Source organism: Argopecten irradians, chromosome 3, assembly GCF_041381155.1.
Source record: "Argopecten irradians isolate NY chromosome 3, Ai_NY, whole genome shotgun sequence".
Classification (NCBI taxonomy): Eukaryota; Metazoa; Mollusca; class Bivalvia; order Pectinida; family Pectinidae; genus Argopecten; species Argopecten irradians.
The window spans coordinates 6,477,109-6,500,193 of NC_091136.1; the positions used below are offsets into that span (position 1 = coordinate 6,477,109).

Genomic DNA, 23,085 nt, shown 5'->3' on the forward strand with positions numbered 1-23,085 from the left:
TGGCCATCAGTCTCATATACAGTATTGAACAAATCAAACAAATGTCTAGATTGTTTTTAGAATCAAACTAGTAGAAGAACTGAGAAAATCTTATCGACAATTTAGGGTCCGATGATCATTATAATGTTCTTAGTTCAATATAGAAAATATCACCTCCGTAAATTGATATTTAACAGTCTCCCATCAGATATCTTACTGACCCATATCATTGATGTTTAGAAGTTTGAAACTGTCTTATTAGATATCTTACTGACCGGCCATTATTGGTGTTGACTATTGTCATGGCTATTAATAACAATTTTGCTAATGGAAAGAATTTGCGAAGTACAGTTCTGGCTCATGTACTTAATATTTTATCGTAAAGATATGTGTAAATTAGTAAAACAAAATAAACAGTCAGTTATGTATGTCGTTAATCTGTTTATTCTTTAACACACGATTACACAGGATAATAAACAAACCGAGTAGCTGGTACATACGGTATTCGGATATTATATAAAACAAATATGGTTAATTAACAATGAGATAGAGACAGATTCTTAATACAATAATACCACCACGAGTAAAAACGAAATAAATACATGTACCTAATTTTGTATCATACTCCAAAGTTAATGGAGAAAAAAGTTGTAAATCGGGTTTCTGATACAAGAAAAATAGTAATCGATTTATTTTGCATTCGATTTGGTGATGTTGGCTTTGGGCAAATACCTCCTCCATATTTGCAACCTATTTAAGAAAGTGTAAGGTAAGAATCTATTTTACTTTGGCTGGTTAAGATTATTCTCCTTTTACAGCAAGAAATATTAAATTCAAAATTTCAAATAGTACCATACATGACCCACTTCAGGTAAAACATATACTGTATATAACATTTTACTGAACGAAATGTATTTTTGTCAAACAAAATGAAGATTTAAGTTTCAATACCGAGGATTGTCAATATTGACCTTGTACAATTGCATCACAGTATCCAAATCACTTGAAAACTGTAATGCAATTGTAATATGAATGAAATTGTTTTTCAGCAATATAAAAAATGCTATTGTGGATATTATGCGCCAAACCGCAAACCAATCAGTGCATCAGAATAGTAAGTACATCATATATTCTTACCTCAAAAAGCAGGTCGTGCATTTTAAAACATAGAGTTTGACAAAGGTGGACTCCTCGCGCTCATAAGTAAGTTGTTTATGCATGACATAAAAGTAGATATTAGATAACAATACACATATGTATATGAATTACATAGATATAAAAGGTAAATACTCTTAACTAAATGTGTCTTGACTCAAATATCAATGGGACATATAACGATGATTAGTGCCTTTCCTGACCGCAGGATCACGTCACATTTTACACCTGTTGATTATATCAAAACATGACGTGACCCTGTGATCGACGACACTGGACGGCTTGTGTGTATATTAATTCTGTATACATAAGGTGCATGATGGTAAAAAAACATAATACTCTGTTTTCTGATGTTATGGACGGAATACATTACATAAATACAAATAATAATGATAAGATATACAAACTAAAAATATAAATATGATTACCATAACAACCAGCACAAGGATAGCTACATCCGGGTATTTGTGTCCACTGAAGAAAATGCTAAAGGTCATTTGGGTATTGTAACATCTACACATAATTTTTGTGATTTTGAGTTTTTGATATGTATTAAGTATCCACTGAAGAAACTGCTAAAGGTCATTTGGGTATTGTAACATCTACACATAATTTTTGTGATTTTGAGTTTTTGATATGTATTATAAAACAGTTCATAGAAATTATTTAAACATTTTACATTGATATGCTGAGGAAAATGATTGATTAGCAAGTCTATTTTTGGGATGTTGCAAATGTTTGTCTCAATGTGCCCATGACCATACGGTATGTATCTCCTTCTACTGTCACTATGAAAGTAAACATTTGTGTTGTGACCATCAGGTAAAAGTATCCTTGCTCTCGTATTTCACTGTTTACATGTCTTAATAAAAGATATAGTATTGGGATGAGGGACACAGATAATTAATTATGAACTCTTTGGCAATTAAATACCTCTTTGATAAGTACTATAATATTAACAATGACAAAATGCATATTAAAATAACATAAAAAATAATTGTTCTACAATTTCATTTGAAAAAACAAAATTCGGGTGTCTTGGAGAGCTGGAAGCTTGCATTTAAACCAGGTCATCTAAAACAATGGATGTCAATGTCATATTTACAGATATGAAGTAAATAATATCTAGGTTATTAATTATATATAGTGTGGAGGTTTAAATATAATGTTTTGGTACGTTGCACTAATATTGGTATATGACATTTAAAGGTTATCAACAAATTATATAGAATCATTACTTGTTAGTTATTTCAAGTGGTTCCTTTATAAATACAGTATGGAAATAAACCTTCTGTTTCTATATATCGTAGCATCAACAGAATAGATACAATAAACTGTTCATCAAGCCAATGAAGTTAACAGGGAAGTAATGGCAAGCAAATGTTCATGGGTATTAATTGATTACAACAACAGTGGAAAACTGGCATATCTAATCCCTTTCTTTACAATAAGACGAAACAGTCTGATTTAAAAAAAAAAAAAAAAAAACAAAAAAAAACAGTACACCCATTAATAAGAAATATCATTTGAATGTTCTTAGAGAAATCTTGAATTCAATCTAAAGCTATAAATTGACGTGCTATGATTAAAATGAAATTGCAAATTCCCAAGGAATAATATATTACTTAATATTTACAATCACATACTATTTTATTGTTTTTTATAAAAAAAATACTCATACAACCTGTCAAAATTTGAATGGAAAGGTTCCCGTTCTCATTTCTGATTTTACGATATTCATTATATGTAAGAACTTTATGAATGCTCATAGAAATCTGTTCAATACGAAGGGTATGTTCGCATGCTTAATATGTACCTTTGTATATTGAATAAGGTCGAGCTACATGCCTACTGTACACTTGTCACCCACAGATCAGTGTCAGAAAGACCGTGGTGTTATAGACTATCTATACAACGCATTCGCCATCCCAGGGTTCGGCTCCATTTAAAGGGGGATAACTCGTCCACTGTTATCGTAAATAAGGTCATTACACTTTGTGAACAATTCTATTGCATTGAGAACTGTATTTCTCATGATCTTTCGTGAATTAGGAATAGCTGAACACCTTAACCATCCCATCTCCTTGGACAATGATCATCCTACTACTATTACTGAGCCTCAAAGCCACTGGATGCTCTAATCCAGTCTCCTCACCAAGCACGTGACGTTGAAACTCGCCCTCATTGGTCAAAAGTTGAACTCGGTTGTTTCCGTAGTCAGCAATAAACAAGTTTCCAAGTTTGTCAAAACAGACCCCTTGTGGACGTTTGACTGTATTTGAGCCATTTGGAGTGTACTTGTAAAGTGGTTTCCCGTCATGTGTAAAGCACAGCACCTCATTTCCCTCCACATCGGAAACAACGATGGATTTATCTGGAGATGACGAAATAAACCGAGGTTCAACGAATCTCAGCAGTCCGTCCTGTTTGTTCTGGAATGTCCGCAGAATCGTGCCGTCCATTTGGATTTTGTCCACACACTGTTCCCTCAATGACGTCACCAATAACACAGCCTCTCTTTCAGAGTAACAAATCCCATCGTATTGTTTCTCGGTTTTGGCGCGTTTGATAAGCTGCATTGTCTTTTTTGTTGTTAGGTAGATTATTAGCTTGCCGATCATCGTTATGGCAACATAGTCGTTTACTCCGCATGTGGTGATGTCACGTGGTTCATCCTCTAGTTGCACGTAATCGACAAGATCACCAAACTAAAACAAAAATGTGAATATTTGTGATAGAATGTCTTTTTTTTAATTTATCATGGACATTTTTGTCCTTTCTATATTATTAATATGATGCAAAATTGAACTATACGAAAGCATACATGTAAATTGTTATACTTGTATCATAAAAAAGCCAAACCTTATAAATATGCCATTCAGATTGAAGTTTGTTTTCACATGTTCATGATTGGTGCATTTACATGGTGGTTTTTTTTAAAGTTCATGAACTAAATATCATACGTCATAACATAAATAAAAGCGCGCCTTACCTTGCTGAACTTCTGGATCCTCTTGTTCTTGCAGTCTGTGACAATGATATCCTCATTTGACGTACACGTCACTCCCCATGATGATAGTCCCTCAGTACTGTCTCCTTCATCAACGGTTATCTCCCCTACCTTCTCGAATTCTCTCACAAATTTTTCCATTATCTCATTGACCTCGAATTCCAGCTTCACTGACGCTTCTTTTGAACCAAAACTCTCCAAGTCACCCTGGCTGGAGTCAAACTGCTTTCGGATCTGGTTATATGCTAGCAAAACTTCCACATCACTCCCATAGCGTGTTAACATTTTCATCCGTTCATTTGCAGAACGGATTGCTTTGGCACCCATTTTCTTGGGTTCGATTTTTTCGCGAAGAGCACCTCGCGCTTGTTCTGCTTTGTTATCTAGCACCTTCAATAAATTCACTTGCTCCCTCCTAACCCTCTCACACAGATCGTTACAGATCGCCATGATCTGACTCCGTGAAGCTTCAATACTTTCCTCCAATACGCCATCCATATCACCCAGTCCATTTGCATTCTCTAGTGACGCCTGCATGTTCTGAAGTTTACCGATGATGTCATGAACGTCTGTACTTGACGACATGGCGTCTGTTACCGTGACAACATTTTCACAGCGACGATGTGAGACGGCCATGCACTGGACACAGAGAGGGTCCCGGCAGTCAACACAGTATAGCGTTATTATCTCGCTGTGTTTCATACACGGAATCTTGTTGTTCTTTTTCATAATTGTTTCTAAAGGCATTTTGCGCATGTCTTCAACAGCAATAACCACGTGAGCGGAAGTGAACTTCCCATGTGTATGAACTTTCAAGCATGAGTCACACAATGCATCATGGCAGTCCATACACCAATGCCCGGCTGTCACAGTCTCCTCCCTTCTTTCACAGTTATCACACAGTTTGTCTTCTTTCATGGCGTTTATAAGTTCCACGAGTTTCTCCATGAACCTATCGTCGTTGAAAGCATTAGCATATTTCCCTGGTAAAGCATCCGAAGGCATGTCAATTTCAGCTGCACATGTTGGACACGGGAAATATCTTTGACCATTTTGGACGAGGGACTTTCCAATGTGATCCTCTAGACAAGTTGTACAAAAACTATGTAAACAAGTCAGCACTTTCGGTGATTTGAACGTCTCGTTACACAAACTACACAACGAGATCTCCCGCGAGATGTCAATGTTGTCTGCTGCAGCAGCCATGATGGATTTAGTATATGGAATGGAAAGAGACCTGTCAGAAGTTCATTTCAGCAAGACTTTGTAACCTTCAAAGAAACAAAGAAAAATGATAAAATATGACGTCAAATATCTTAACTCTATAATCATTACACGATGTAATTAGTCTGTATACCAGTTTATGAATACACATTGTATATGGAAAAGCAACGGTAATGAACATTTATTTCAAATTTCTGCATTGCGTATGCTATATGAAATTGAATATCAAACAGTATGGATATAACATCTTTATTCTCCCGAGATCAAAAAGGCTATGGTATAACCGTAAATGTATTCAACCTAAACACATCATATGTATGTAAAACAGTAATACATTTCTGTAGATCAAAAAGGTATTCAAGCGACAGTAATAGATTTATATGCGAATCGTGCCAGATCTACAGCAGCTAATTACTTCCCTAATATTAAAGCTTTCGCAATGTTCTCAAAGGAGCTTGGTTAACTGCAAAATGCAAGTATTGCACACACTAATTGACGTCATGTAGTAAGGGTGACATAAAAGGCTGTCACGACAGTATTGCGAATAACCTGTTTCAAAACCTATAATTGCACAGGTAATTATGTGCATACCTATATGTACAAATTGTTATTATTTTATACTTGTGTCTTATCAAAAGAGTACATGATATGTGCTATACCTCCTTTGCATAAGAATCAATATGCTATGCAACATCAAGTAAAATTCCTTTTTGGTGGGTGGGAGAATCGATTGATAATTTTGAGGAGTTTTACAATGCTGTATCAGTAAGTCAGAAACAGCGTTATATACGGTAATATCACTGATAATGTTACGACATCTGTCGACATATTTTAACCAATTAACATGTTTACATTCAAATTTGATTGAAAGATTTAATGGTTTATTTTTGACACCATAAAACTGCATTTGCCAGCAGACATACTTAAACTGTAACTGGTCACGCTTGTTTCGGCTAGTCTTTTTTAATACTCAGGTATGTATATTACTCATTAGGTAATGTTACTACCTAGTCAGATATGTATACAGGTAAGAACATACGTATATTGTTTACACGAACCTGTACACCAGGGTCTGTATAGGTTATAGTTAACTGACTTAAATGTCAAGTACTTTGTATTTAACTCACCGAACACTCTCTTCACACTGAGCAGACACTGAAATTCAACATTGCGGCGATAACGTAATGTAAATAGTGGTATATTTACATGAGAATATTTTACCCAATAACACTGAGAATAATGTATTTTGAACAGAACTGCTGACATACGAAACTAGAGATGAATACTTAATTAAATTTATTTCCTGCGATATAGATATATAGACGTCATTAAATACTCAGGTTACTTATACGAAATTAAGGACTGCATGCGGATTTAGTTGTCCGTAGTATGACGAACAACTATGATATACAGTACTTGTCGATTCAAAGACTCGGGACAGGAAAGTATTCCATAAAAAAACTTAACGTTATATATAATATATGTTATTTCTTTACTGTTTCAAAATATTTGTTTGCGAACAGATAATGTTGGTATAAATTGTGGACGCCCTTTTCAAACCTCGACATAAATTCAGGCATGTGGTCGAGAATGCGGCATCAACTTACCGGTACATCGGTGTTTTCACTCGCGCTCCTTGTTATCAATGATAGAAATCATCGAGCCAGAAAATTTTACTTTCATGAAATTTTAATGTGATTCTATTCAGTGAAGTTATTGACTTTCCGTTATCCCTGTAGCTATAACGTGGATCGCTATCAGTAACATGTGCCGACTCGTTGTAAGTTACGGCAGTTCTTACACAGGGTGCAGGGCCAATAGGCGTATTGTAACCATTGTCTCAACCAATACTGTCCTACAATATGATATTCTATAATTGTAGACATTCGTCGATATTTATCTTCATGTGTTTGTATTCATTTTCTTTGTCACCACGTAGATGTATGATATCAAGGTCACCTTCTTAGCCTACCCCCTTCCTCCTGACAAACGCACACAAATAAAGAAGAGATGATTTATATCGTTTTTACGATAAAGCGGCTTTAAATGCTACACAAGTGAATTATTTATTTAACATCCTCTACACAAATACACAAGATACAAAGTAAATGCGCCTGAATAGTAATGAATTATATTTATGTTGTATTTTGCCGATATGTACAAACAGTTAAAATTGCTGTTGACATAGGTTTGATAAAATGTCTTCCACAAATTGTACCTAATATACACCGTGTTATCGCAATTTGGAGTTCGAAGAGAGAGGTTATCATGAGTTCGTGGCTGATTTTGATTTATACTTTTATTCTCAAATTCAAGTTTCGTGTTGATCGTTACAAAGGAATCGATAGCAGAAAATCCTCTTTTAAATCTTTTCGATTTTTTTTTCTTTCAAAAAAAGATATTTTATAACACTAATTTAGACTTTTTAGTTTGTGTCTTCGATCAGAATATGTAACAATAGAAATAACATCAAGAAATATTGTAAGTTAGCATCAACATTTCCAATGACTGTTTTATGACTACTTCATTAAGGTTGATGCCTGGAAATTAGTGCATGACTATGTATTAAAATGCACAAAGTAAAACTTGTCAAAAGGGAAATTGCCATAACTTTTAAACACAATAAGGCACTGGTGGAAACAGGCGAGAATAATATTGTGTTCTATAGTTATAGGACACAAATGTCTTACCGTCAATTTTCGAAGATCTCCTGCAGATATCCACTAATTATATATAATCCAGTCCCTTCTCTATCCACTAATACAGTCTATTCTCTATCCACTAATACAGTCTTTTCTCTATCCACTTATACAGTCTATTCTCTATCCACTAATGCAGTCTCTTCTCTATCCACTTATACAGTCTATTCTCTATCCACTATAATACGGTCTCTTCTCTATCCACTAATTACATATAATCCAGTCTCTTCTCTATCCACTTATACAGTCTATTCTCTATCCACTAATACAGTCTCTTCTCTATCCACTTATACAGTCTATTCTCTATCCACTATAATACAGTCTCTTCTCTATCCAATAATTATATATAATCCAGTCTCTTCTCTATCCACTACTACAGTCTATTCTCTATCCACTAATACAGTCTCTTCTCTATCCACTTACCCAGTCTATTCTCTATCCACTATAATACAGTCTCTTCTCTATCCACTAATTATATATAATCCAGTCTCTTCTCTATCCACTGCTACAGTCTATTCTCTATCCTCTAATCCAGTCTCTTTTCTATCCACTAATACAGACTATTCTCTATCCACTAATACAGTCTCTTCTCTATCCACTTATACAGTCTCTTCTCTATCCACTAATACAGTCTCTTCTCTATCCACTAATCCAGTCTCTTCTCTATCCACTAATACAGTCGCCTCTAATACTCTATCCACTAATTCAGTCTCTTCTCTATCCACTACTACAGTCTATTCTCTATCCACTAATCCAGTCTCTTCTCTATCCACTAATACTGTCTCTTCTCTATCCACTAATCCAGTCTCTTCTCTATCCACTACTACAGTCTCTTCTCTATCCACTAATACAGTCTCCTCCTTATCCACTAATCCAGTCTCTTCTCTATCCACTAATACAGTCTCTTCTCTATCCACTAATACAGTCTCTTCTCTATCCACTAATCCAGTCTCTTCTCTATCCACTAATTCAGTCTCTTCTCTATCCACTACTACAGTCTATTCTCTATCCACTAATCCAGTCTCTTCTCTATCCACTAATACAGTCTCTTCTCTATCCACTAATCCAGTCTCTTCTCTATCCACTAATCCAGTCTCTTCTCTATCCACTAATACAGTCTCTTCTCTATCCACTACTACAGTCTATTCTCTATCCACTAATCCAGTCTCTTCTCTATCCACTAATCCAGTCTCTTCTCTATCCACTAATACAGTCGCTTCTCTATCCACTTATACAGTCTCCTCTTTGTCAACTGATACAATCTCTACCCTATCCACTAATACAGTCCCTACTCTATGCCATTCCCTACCTAGAATCTAGTCACCGATATATGTACACATTACACGTCTGTTATGAATGGTTAGTAATAAAGTCTCGTTGTAGTAAGGGAGATCGATACAGCTACATACAATACATGTACATATGTACAGTGATACCCGATATCTATAACGGTGTTTCTAGTGGAATTCTGCAGAACATTTGTAGATTTGAAATTATCAAATTAGCTCATTGGTAACATTTTTTGAAAATTGATCATGAACCAATTCTCATTGAATGACAAAATCCTTAAAAGTAAGTAATTTGTTCAAAATGTAGTCTCCGGGCGTGCCATGCTTTGATGTCGGATGACCTTTGAAAGGGAAAGGCATTTGACTTCTGGCAATTTCAACTGCCATAATATTACGTCTCTTAAACTAACTTTTCGGTCATTTTAACATTTTCTTTCGCAGTCACTTAAGTTGAAATAACAACCACAAATAGCTCTATTCATAAAAATGATATAATACATTTGAAATGCGTCTTTCTACCATCTGCTGGTGGAACCAATGACAATGCAATAAGTATTCTATTCAAATATAATATTATAACCTTTCATCAATACATGTAATAAACTTGGGTACATGTAATATGTGGAGCCCACATGTAAATCCATTATCTACCTGTCGTTAACTCTTTGATTGCACGTGTATACCACGTGCTGTTTGATCCAATCAATAGTCTGCTCGTATGTCGGAGCCAACAGGTGTCATCAAATATCTCATCAATAGTAATTATTATCCACAGGGTCAAAATATCATTGTATGTATTAATTAGCGCTTAAAACCCAGGGGTCAGGATCATATCAACGCTTAAACAGATCGGGATCATATTGACGCTTAATCATCCAATGAGATATATAAACAATATTATTATAAGATTCCATTATGTAGAAACAATGCTGAATTTTATTTATTTACTCCAAAATTAAAACTAGTTAAATTGAAACGTATGTATGGTTATTCGATTACCATTCTGTTATAAGTACATGAATTGTACAAACAATAGTAGATAGAATTCTATGTAATTTGTTTTCGCGGCTCAGGAATGTCGGCTAGCATGCGATAATTTGACAGCAGGTGATTTGTTTACAAGATCATTAACATTTAAATGGACAATTGTGAGGTGTGTAGAAGGTACGATACCCCGTGTTAACAATGTGTAATGACCTACTCTGTTGTGGTGTTAGGTTTCCTATCTACTATTGCACAGATATGGACATTAAAATCCAGAAAATGTCAATCACTAAGATTAAAAGACAACACCGAGCTGTCCGGATCTGAATGGTATCTGGTTTCGGAGTTTGTTATCGCCCCAGCTTTGACATGCTGATAAGCTATAGTTCAATGTATTTGGAAATGGTAGATTTCGTACTCGACATATGGAAAGAGTTAACACATCTATCCATAATAGTAATAGCATAATCCGAATGAATTATGTTAATATTTGACTACATTCATAGTGGATTAAATGCTGTCACCATATAAACAAAAGATAATTTTGGATTGGAACTTCAACAATAATCTTCAACTTATACAATGCTTTATCATTATAGAGAAAATCATTACCGAACTTACGATGTTTTTACCGGAACTTCTGAAACTGGGCCCTGTCTGGAAAGATCATCAAATATTCTTTATGTTTTAACACTCATAAAATAACTTTATGCATCTCTAGATAACCGTTATATTTGGGCTTCTCTAGACTTGTCCATTAGACTGACAATTTGAAGAAATTTCACTACAGTGAAATCACATGCTTTTTCTTAATAAGTCTTTTGGTAATAATTAGCTATGAATAGTTTAATACTTTTTGGCGTTCTTCCAATTTGTACAAAGACAAATTGCTTTTTATTGATCATATGCATACATAGAGAGACGGGGGTTGTTAGTATAACGATATGTCATATATGTAAAACATGAAATGGATATGGAACATGTGAAGTGCACTATCGCTGATATGATCAGGTACAGGGTTTGTCAGGAGTACCAACGGAAATATAATCACCTTTTAGAAATACTATTTATCATTGATATGACATAATGAAATGGAACCTATGGACCGACTAGAGATACCATTTATCATTGATATTATATAATGGAATAGAAGCTATGTCGATATTGATCAATACAATCTAACTTAAACACGTTTTAATGGAGCTAACATACTTATTATAATTTTCCTACGACAACAAAACAAAAAGACCGGCAACGTTACATTTTACAAATCGTACATGTAAAATTCGATATAACAAATACACACCCTACGATCCTATCATTATATGTATATCAAACATCCTGTCACCTATACCACCAACGAAATCTCAATAGGTTCAACAGAGATACATTTCCAAAATATACTATTTAAACCTATATGATGCGCTTACTTTGTTTCCTCCTTTAACATTGACTTCAATATTCTCGAAAAACAAATTTCGAAGTACGACAAGAAAGAAACTCACAGCTGTATGTTGACACTTGACTATCCGCAGTTATAGGAATATTTTACGTAGGGAGGTGTATTTATCAGTTGATATCTCGGACATGCATTGCATAATCCTACATATACTTCGAAATTAATTCTGATTTTACCCGATAAGGAATCGTCACTTCAATATTACTTGATGTACAGTGCCGTCATTGAATTATGACATATCAAGTTTCATGTTGTTTCGCCATTATTTCTTTACCTAAATCTACACACCTTTCACTAAATGCAAATTTTGATTTTTTTAGACTATTCATATTATTCTGTTACACACGACAGACTAGTTATCTGAAAGGGAACACGCTTGACATGTACAATAAACGAGTGTCGAGTGCTGAGTTCGGTGACATTGAAACTAGAGAATCTCGCTAAAATGTCTGCGACAGTGCAAACATTATATGGCGAAAAGAAGATAAAAGAAAAAAACTGTTCAAATTTGAAATGGAAAATCGAAAACAAAAAACTAATAACTGCATAAAAAAACGAAATATATAAACAATTCTTAAAAATTAAAATAGTGATCAGTTATAAATATTCAAAAGGAAAACATGTTTCAATAATCGTAGGTATGAGATTTTTCACTGACAGCTTAAATTTTCCAGTTGTGTCAAAACATTGCACACTTTTCTTAATCTTCTATCATACAATGCAAACCATGCACTGTCACATTTGGAGTATTAATAATATGTTAATGTAGAAATAGAAACGTAATTGGATGAATGATGCCAACCGTCATTACGGAAATTAAAAACATTATACAACATACAGCCAGCACATTAACACACTGTTGCTGAACGTGGCGACTGGTTAAGTAATAATCGAGTAGGTCGCGATCGGACCATTTCGATAATCCTATAATTCCAACATTGTCAAACAAAAATGTTGATATCAGTCACTTTTACTGAAATGAATAAAATACTGATTGAAAACGACAACAAATGTAATCAAAACACAAAACGCATTCTTCACCTTGACACTCGTTGATATTAAGGGATTATATGGAGACATTAGCACGTGCCCACAGGTAAAATACTGCGCTAATGCAATATCAAAATAACATTCTTAATTAATATCTCCAGTAGTCTTACCGACGTATTCCCGCAGCTAGTCACAATCCAAACAGCACGTTTTACGCTGACTTGAGGTGGAAAACCTACCTTTGACTGCTTCGTACAGGTTCAGTGCTTCGTACAGGTTCAGTTTGTTGTTGACTTTATCACATTGCCATGCAGGCCTTCTAAATGCGTTTGTTGGTGGAATACTTCATATCGATATAATGGCATACCCATTATTTTTGTACTATTTGTCACATTAAACCTGAGCTATAATAAAAGTATCGTGAACTCAGAAAACGTTTAATTAATGAAAACGAACCTCGTGTTATTTGTGACTTCAATATAGAAATAATTTGAAAACGTATAAGGTTTCATTGATGAAGTTAACGTAGGAGAACTGACCTCTATTCATCATGCACACTCAGAACTTAAGTGCCCATATGTGGCCTTAAATTATTTAAGCATTAAACTATCTTCCAATGGCATATATGGTCTATATAGATGGCAGAGCTTTGCAGACAATCTTCATAATACGCAGGATTGTTCGCAAAGTCCTGGCATCTATATAGACCATATATGCCACAGGAAGATAGTTTAGTGCTTATATTTACATTAGCAACTCATTTTAGGGTATCTGAATCAACATTGTTTAAGCTTGACCAGGAAAACCGTGTATCAACGACGATTTAATTTACAAGATGGAACAGCCATTTTGACGGTGATTAGTTGACGTCACCGCGTCAACATAAGTGACGTCATAATGGTCACGTTTTAGGTGTCAGTTATACCGTCATATACTTCACTTTGTCTTGGTAAGATCATATAGTAGAAAAGACAAGTAAATGTAAATATATAAACATGTTCATGTACCTTGTATATCGAACTAAGAGTTTGTAGAACTTTTGTGTGCAGTGTTGTTTCATGTCTCCCAGACATCGTCTTCGATGTACTCCCTCCCCAAAGCTCAAATGATCCTTAAGGAACAAGCCTTTGCGTAGAAGATTCAATCTTGCCCATTTCACCATTATCAAAAATGGTCTTCGAATCGAAAAACGGCTCACTACAATAAAGGACGGCTGGCCCGGTCCCTTTAACAAGGTTCATTTTACACGGCAAACGGAACAAGGGAATTTAAACATAGTACATGTTATGAAAAGGCCAGTCACGTGTATGTGAGAGAACTAACATTTACGTAATCTACAAATGTTATGACACTTTCCTAACAAATAAAAGCTACATTGTGATTTGATCACTTTCTTCGGGAACAATTGTTCCATTGTCTTGCCAGTGATAAACGCTAGTGTTTAGTTGGGTCACCTGAGGAAATTACAACCAAAAACGAACGCCGAAACACCGAAATCGACATAAGAAACGTGAACGAAAGTACAGTCATAACGTGCACGTAATGTTGATCAATTGAATCATTTTCAGAAAGCTTAAAATGATAATCAATTCTCTGGCGTTTCGCTTTGAAACAGCGAATACAAGACCATGTCTCGTCTTCACATCTCACATCACACATGGAAGGATTTATTGGTAAAGTGACTTTTTATCACTTATCATCTAAGTTTGAATTGGAAACTAATAGGAATAGGTAGCTAGAAACTGAATTCACAAAGAATATAGCATAGTGTGAAATATTCTCTCTATAAGCTTTTGTTTAAACAAATGGTCAAGGCTTTTGAAAAAACACTTAATTAAACTTATCAAACCCTATAGCGTGAGAGTGCATAGTTTGCGAAAGTCTGCACCTTGTTATACGATAATAGATTAAGACAAACAAAACAGCTTTACGACAAGCCCAGACAGAGGTCAGTTAAAGGTCACGCCACAAGTCTGGACGGAAAGAGGCCATGGTGGTCTGTTATATAGAAACATTAATTGTACATCAGAAATCATTACCGCGGAAAATAATCGATAGACTTGTCAAACCATGAAATTTGTGGTTTTAAACAAGGATTTGAAAGTGTCGATAACTGTTGTGTACAGTCAAACTGGCTGTCGTTGTAGGAGTGAAAAGACATGAGGTTGTGGGGACAATTCGTCCATTGATATATTTTCCAGTTCATACTACGATGTGACTACGCATGCTCTGTGACTTCCGGTTTTTGTCTAAAACCCAGACAATCAATTTGCATTGAAAAGGCAATTTCAATCAATACTGACATGATCATGTTTGATAAGAGCATTAATAATTCAGGCTCAGAGCATTAATGTCAAATACAAAACGAAGGTGTACATTGTACGAACATGTTTGAAAATGAAGTTCACAAATATCCCTATCCTCCGCATCCAACTGATTCTATCTTCAACAGGACTCAGTTATACTCATTCTTATACCAATTACATTATGCACCGCGATCATATGCTTATATTACAATATTTGAGCACAAAGTGAAGAAGAGGATTGGGAGAAATAATGTCATGATTGTATTGGTATTTACTACAGGGTAAAACAGAAACTTTGGTATTCATGTTTAAGAATTCCAAAAGCACGAACAATACAACAGAAACCAACACGAGTTTGACACATTGTCACCCGTATTTAAATATAATCTCGTAAACAATAGCGGGTCATTAAACCAATGTTAGGTTGATCTGACCTGCCATATCCAGTACATTGTGTATCTTTATGACGTGCCAGGTTTATTAATTGTTCAATATGCTATCCATTCATTTCTACACTTCTTACAAACGTATCAATGAAGAATGAATTAGAGTTGACATGAATTGTGGGACAGCTTAACTGAGATAGGAAATAGTCTGTAAACTATACTTTATAGTCCACCTCAGGTTCACATAGTTAAGATATAATTAGACCATGTGGCTAATTTTAGGTTAATTAACTTGTCAATCTACCTGTGAATGCTGTATAAATCAATGGCCACACACCCTAAATTATAATGGCTGTCAACCTACATAAATCATTGCAGTTAACCCACACCACTGCGATGGGGTAGGTAATCGTAAAAAGTGAGGCGTTTCTCGGGTGACTGTGGGAACTAGAATAAATGTTTGTAATTGATTGTGTACATTTACCAAAATTAAAGCAGGCATTGATTAAAATGTGAAAATAATGTATATGTCTAGAAATGCACGCATGTTCGATTTATATAAACAACGAGCTGTCTAACATATTATATGTGAAACCCATGGTCATGTTTTGTGTTAAGACATGATATCACTAATCACTCGAAGAGACACCGGGTAGGTCGTTTTAAATAACATGATATTCCAATGCATGCAAATATATATTGATTTTGTAAAACAGACATCCAAACACACGATTCATTTATAAATATTTAAATCAATATTTAGAAAATGTCTGGTTGTAAGTTCAATGATAAGGCGTTCAGTTTTTTTTTTTTTATAAAAACGCAATGAAAATACATTAGTATCTCAAACGCAAATATGTGAGTGATATATCGATATACGGATATGTTTCATGTATTTATGATGAGATGGTGAAACAAAAAGGCACTACATGCGCATGGAAGCTGTAAGTGCATTTTAAAAATGTCTAGTTTTTTTCGCAGTGTTTTATTATAATACACTGTAATATGTCTGCATATTGGTTGATATGGATCTGCTGACACATCAGACCATCCATTTTGTATTGTACATTTATATGTTTTCGAGCCCCATTATTCAAAAGCATGGAGTTGTCTATGACACATTTAAAGAAAAATGGTTTATGTCTAAATGACACCAACGTGTTGTGGAAGCGTAAACATGGCGGTACTTAAAGTGAGTAATTCAGAAATTTAAAATATCTTCAATGAAAATGAATTTTCAATTACCAGCTGTCAGGTTAAGTGCTTTTCGAGTTTAAACACGAAATGTACTGGTTATTTTTTTTCCTGGCGAAATACTACTACGGGCGATTTAACCGAACACAAGGGGAAGGGGAATTAGTAAATACGAATTCCAAATGGAATAATAATAAAGATGACCAACTGTTATCATAACTAATCGTATTGATAGTTGTAAAGAAAGAAAAATATATAAATAAATAAATTTAGGATTATTAAAATAGAAATGAAATATATTCTAAACATGTGTATTGGCCATATCAAGTGGTGTGTGACTACCTCCATGTATCAGTTTACCATTACCCTTTATTTCAGTTTGTTACTGACTTAATGCCTTCATGACACCACATGTGCCGTCATATTTATAATAATTAGCTTATAGGTGTTTTCTGATACCAGTGGTACAATACAAGACATGTGCTCGAAAATTATAGTATAATATTATTTTTTTCTTGTTAATAGTTACGTCTCTAAATCAAAAGTGCTGCCATTTAGCGTAATCGAGTTCAAACGAAAAAGAAAATTACTGTCTAAATTACACAAATTAAATCAATATATCAGTATTAATGATTTTTGAATGTTTTTTAAATTCAATTGCATTTTTACAAAAATGAATGCGTTTGTCTTTTTGTGCAGTATGACGTTTGATCATTTAAGTATTGATTTAATAGAAGTTATTTGTCGAGTTCTACGTTTCTTAAGCAAATAATTCCCTTATCTTCGACCTATTACACAATTAGATGATACTACAATTTTGAAGCATTGTCAAAAAGTTCCCCATTAATCCTATTTACTCACACGCGATATTTCAATTAAGAATATATATCAGGTTCCATCTGCATTGTACAGAGACGCTCACCAATAATAACAATCAATTTTAAACTATGGGCATTTTTTTTTCTCTTTTACTTTGAAGTACATGTGATATGAGTAATAGTTATATAAGAAAATAGAATACCAAACTGATTGCTTTAACAAGAAAGTAAGATTGAAGTGCAATGAAATTGGGTCCATCTGCCATGATTGCTATGCTAATTTGAATTCCGTATTTTGTCATTGACAATTTTACAAAATTAAAAATATCACCATTAAAATGAGAATATTTCTTACACATATAGTTGATATCCCCAGTCTGCTAATGACAAGAACATGAAGGCCTTATGATTAGAATGGGGTTTCACGATTACACGTAAATAGGGCAAAGACCCAAAGTTCATGTCAAATATTCAGTATTCATGTTCATATCCACCTTTCCTGTTATTTGTATCATGTGCTGCAAATCTATTGACACACTTTAAATCAATAGATAATACTTTCGGAAGTTAACAACTACAAGGCATACATGGGAAACTTCACGTAATTTGCTTGTCGTCAGCAGTTTGTTTTCTACACGACTGTCCTTACCAAGTCACTTCAGGAATGTCAATAATTCTTACCAGTATTGTGCAGTGTTTACCAATTCTGTAGAGTAAAGAGATATACCACCTACCAGGAGCATTGAAGATAAATTATGACATGTACGTAATTTTCTTTACGTATGTGAGGATCGTCCTTTTGTAAACAAAGGCATAAATCTTCTGTCGCCTATCTTTTCATAGCTACTGTGTAAAATGATGTCTAACAATGCGAAACAGTCTGGCTAGCTTTACGCAAGAGATACAATGTTTAGTTTCGTACACGATTACAAATTGTAGCAATCTTGATAAAGTGTAATAACTGAGATAAATACTTGGTCTGCTTCCCTTTCTGTTAATTACTGTTTTAAGCTGCACATTAATCAATACACGTGCCACGTCTAACCTAATAATCGGTGTTCAAGCTTGAGTTTACCTGGCGAACAGGTGAAACAGAAAGGCAATAACTCGCCAGGTGTATTGATTTCCTGCCAAACTCAGTTTTATTTATTACATTTGTAACAGAAGAAATTGTGACGACCATAGCCATACAAGCCAAATATATTCTGATATACTGTATAAGGACACTAGATTTCACAAACGAGAACGTCGGAACAGGTGTGTCTAGGGATTACGTTTAAAAGTGCCAAAAGCTTTGTTTAGTCCAATGCACATAAGATTGTATAATTAATCAATATTAGACCTGTGTCATAGGTTTTTGCACTATACACGTGTATATTGGTGTGAGTTTAACAACGAAGACACCGCGGGTCACTTTCCTATTAGCCTATTAGCTAGATAAAATTTATTCACACAGTTCTTCATATAGTTTTCTCCTTCCCGAGAACAGACATGACTGAAATAAGAGTTGCTACCTACAATAAAACCAAATATATAAGCTGATATTTGCAGATTGTTCGATGACATGTCACGCGGAATTCCGACTTTATTTATCAGTCAAAACAAGTCACATCCCTCTGTGATCGCACCTTACCCAGAAATGAAATGTCAATCAGAATAACAAACAACGTTACACAACTTAACACATAATGTCACAAACAAAAATACCACACATTTTGCAAATCGAGCTTTCATCAAATGTGCTAAAATCAAGGGTTAGTATAACAATACCTATGGTTGGAACTGAAGCAAAACAAAATCGGGAACTGAAGTATGAACTAGAACAAAAAATAAATTACATGAATTTGTAGTCCATATATATGTAATAAATTGGCTTAAAACTCTATAATCACAGTTTGTAAAAAACATCATAAAAAACAACATTCAACGTGAATATAAAGACGACGGATTGCGTCACGTGCATTGCGTGGTGTCTGTTTTATGGCCTTCAGGGCACGCCATAATCACGTGTATTTCCAATCCATTACATGCCCATAAATAAAAATCACAGATTGTATGTTGTTCATATGTCACCCGGGGCCGAACCGCTTATAAATGACAACGTTTTACATTAAACGATGCCGGTTTTTGCATAAATGTTGATATAAATTGTCTCCCTTTTTCATCTAAAATCTGGCTTTACCAGGACAATATCGGTTTTTGGAATGCATCATGCTCCAAAATTGCAATAAATTGTAAAAGCTAGTTTCCTAAATCGTCTGGCGCGTATTCTCCATCAACCTAGCCATATAGCATTGTTGTTCGGGCTATTCAAAATGTATAATTCTTTGTACTTTATGATGAGTCATTCATCGCAACGTTTACTCATTTGACGAAAACAAATCTCTTTTGCATATAGAGGACAACAATATACTGATCTTCGATATGCACTATCTTTTAACGACATTACAGTTTTAAGAAGAATATAATAAGGATGCGTTCCTTATAAGGAAAAGTGACAAGTGGTCTCTTACAATGTCAGATGATTGTTGGAGATTAAAAAAAAGATGTATTGATGTCTGATTGTTTATCCAATGGAAGTCATTAATTATTTTAGCCAATGATATCGCCGCTATTTCGAGTAATACACCCGAGGTAGAAAGGATTATTTGACCATAAACAAAGAAATCCATCGATTACAATATAAAGTTTTTACCTAGGGGTAGGACTGGAACTACAAATGAGTGGATTTATAGTAATAGCCCCGTACATCCCTGGGGTTCGAGACATCTGACAATGACATATAATCCGCGGTGTCACAACAAATGAGGGGTTTTACTGGCGGAAGTTTACGACTTTAGCCGAGTTCCCATTGATGCAATAATCGGTGTTGCCATGGTAACCAAAGATAGGAATGGTTGTAGTTATGTTTTATTATCCTGTTTAGAAGTATATATTATAGTCACAGAGTTCCCCAGGCTCTGTTTAAAGCAGCCGGATCAGTTGACAATATTTCCTATTTTATTAGCATTGGTTCTCAAAGGCACCGATATTCTATTCGAGCATTCTATAGTCATAACTCTATGTCTATGAGATGGTTGAAGTCTTGGATCGTGCCTAGAGGAAACTTGTACTCGAGCATTATCGAACCGTGGTGATTTATGTTTTTAGTTATAAATAACAACATTGCAAAAGCGGATAAATATACTATTCGGTTAATATCATGTAACAATGTACACCAAACATGTATTTTTTTAATTATGGACAACTATAGAGAGGTCCATGTGATGTCATTTCGCTCTGATAGAAACATGACCGCGTGTGTAGTTTGAGGATATTATTTAAGGTTATACCAGGGTGGTATAGCACAATAATGACCGAATCAAAAGTTCTTATTTTTATATCAAGCTATATAATATTTTCGTCAAAAGTCATTCAAGATGATATGCATGTCAATTACAAAAATGATGGCCATAGGACGCAACCCTGGAGAACGCAACGTTTGGGAAATGCAGTTCACAAGGCAAAAATATCGACTCGGATGTGACGTATCAAAAGCAATGTTGACTTGTTTTTTTCTAAAACTCTAAACACCACATTATTATGCCATACATTACACTCCATGCGGTCATGCATTATAGGAAATTCTGAGCGTGTATAATACAATAAATTACGACTCTTACATGTATAGTTCATGTAATATATACATGTACATGTGTAATTACGTACGGGCTATAGGATACTTAAATTACATAATTAAGCTGTACATACATAAAATCTTGACTGAGACATAAATCCCCACAGATTTATATAAAACGTTTGATCTAAACGTTTTGTATTTATAGATTACGTATAAGTTGTAAGAAATCAATATGAAAATAGCCGGCTTACATTAAGCACATTTGTGCAAGTCTTTCGACAAGAGGTAAACGCCCTAATTTTAACTGTACCATTACATATGCACAATCAAGGCCTTTAGGTACAACTAACTAAGGCCAACATTTGTATGTATACAACAATGAAGCTTAATTGTAGACATGTTTCCTTTGTAGTTCGTTCCAATTACCAAGCAAAACGAACACGATACTATTCGGAAGTTACTATATATGAAGTTATTGTTTGTTGACATACGATAAGTTCAATACATTATTTACATGTTCATTATTTGTAACAAAGACGCGCTATGTTTTGAAATAAAATGCAGGCAAACTACATTTGTAGTTCAAAAACATTTTTTCTACTATATATGTTTTCTGTATGGATGCAAATCATGTCACAGATATGCAAAGAATTTAAGGAACAATAAAGTTGTTTCCAAATATACAATCGACCTATTCTACCTTTGTAAACGTACATGTACATGTACCTGTGTATAGATGTCCAACTTCGTGGAAGGTGTATGTTGTGCCTACTTTATTTTTACAAAAACAAATCTTTAAAGTTTTCTCTTTTTAGTAATGATATTTATCAGTATGTATATGTCACCGCCCGAAGAAAACATCATATCAACTACCTTCATGCCTGATAAAACACAGGGATGTCAATCAATGTTTCTTACCTGGCAGTTTTTTATACGATACAAAAAGATGCAAACCTGTGTATAGTTCCTAAAATATGATATTCGGACTTGGGCATGGGGGAAACAGGTGTAATTTGTGCTTTATCAATCAAACGAAATTTGAATTATTATATATGTAGCTAAAGCCATATGTCTTAACTTATGAACTTCGGTCCAAAAAGCAAACCCAAGCAATGTCTTTCTGTATAAAATGCGTGTGATGATCAAGTTTGAAATTACCGCCGACCCACCTGTGCTTTTGTTTGTGATACACACACAAAAAATATGTGTGTCAAAGTATGAATATGATTGGAATGTTACGTAAAAATAAGTTAACTATCTTCACAAGCAAATAGGATATCAAGATCTAGGTTCAGGAAGCTTATCGTATTGGGTTTTTTTTGTTTTTGTTTTTTTTTACTGTGCCATACAGATCCTTAGAAATGTGCTTTAAACAAAGCTATCTTCGCCCTATACCGCTATCTAGGTTACAGTGCGAACATACCTGTCAATATCGATCTGTATCTTATATTGATTTCGGATATCAACAGACGGAAATATAAACAACAACATAATAAATAAAACGTGCATACATGTATAGATTCCACAGAAAAAAGGGTCAGATAAGCTCCATTCATGTATCAATTACAGTATAAATAGTGTTTACGGTTCTAAAAACATTCAGGGCACGTTGACATCACCTTGAAGTACACCATCGACCACTTAAAACCACCAAGTATCGCTAAGCATCGACCTCTTGGTCGATACAACAAATGCGAAAAAATATGCAATTGCATTCTGTTGAATTTCGTCAAAATGAATACACGAAAAAATTAAAAACCAGGATAGTCAATGAGAATGTCACATCATTTAAAATGTCTTCATTTTACGCGAGATCAGGTTAATTTGTTCTCATTTTCATATGAACAAATCTAAAATTGCTCTTCTTTAGATTAAAGATATATCCAAATCTCTTCAGTTTATACTGCGCTAGTATCCGTTCTTCTTATTGGCACGACTTTAATTAGGCTTTAAAATAGACCCCCGTGAAGTTA

General features: G+C 34.5%; 1 protein-coding gene across 2 annotated transcripts in view; it reads right to left on the reverse strand.

Annotated features, from left to right (window-relative positions):
• Window positions 1–400: 400 nt before the first annotated feature.
• The window catches only part of LOC138317423 (E3 ubiquitin-protein ligase TRIM45-like), a 32,083-nt gene continuing 9,398 nt past the window's right edge, over window positions 401–23,085 (reverse strand). Inside the window, exons 1-3 of one of the 2 annotated variants that reach the window (XM_069259083.1) lie at window positions 13,797–13,994; window positions 4,127–5,415; window positions 401–3,842 (exon numbers count right to left, since the gene is read on the reverse strand). In XM_069259083.1, the coding sequence (XP_069115184.1) occupies window positions 3,183–3,842; window positions 4,127–5,350 (1,884 nt within the window). In that variant the 5' untranslated portion in view covers window positions 5,351–5,415; window positions 13,797–13,994 and the 3' untranslated portion in view covers window positions 401–3,182. Of the gene's footprint in view, window positions 3,843–4,126; window positions 5,416–13,796; window positions 13,995–23,085 lie in introns of those variants that run through there. The other variant, XM_069259082.1, reaches the window with a different exon arrangement.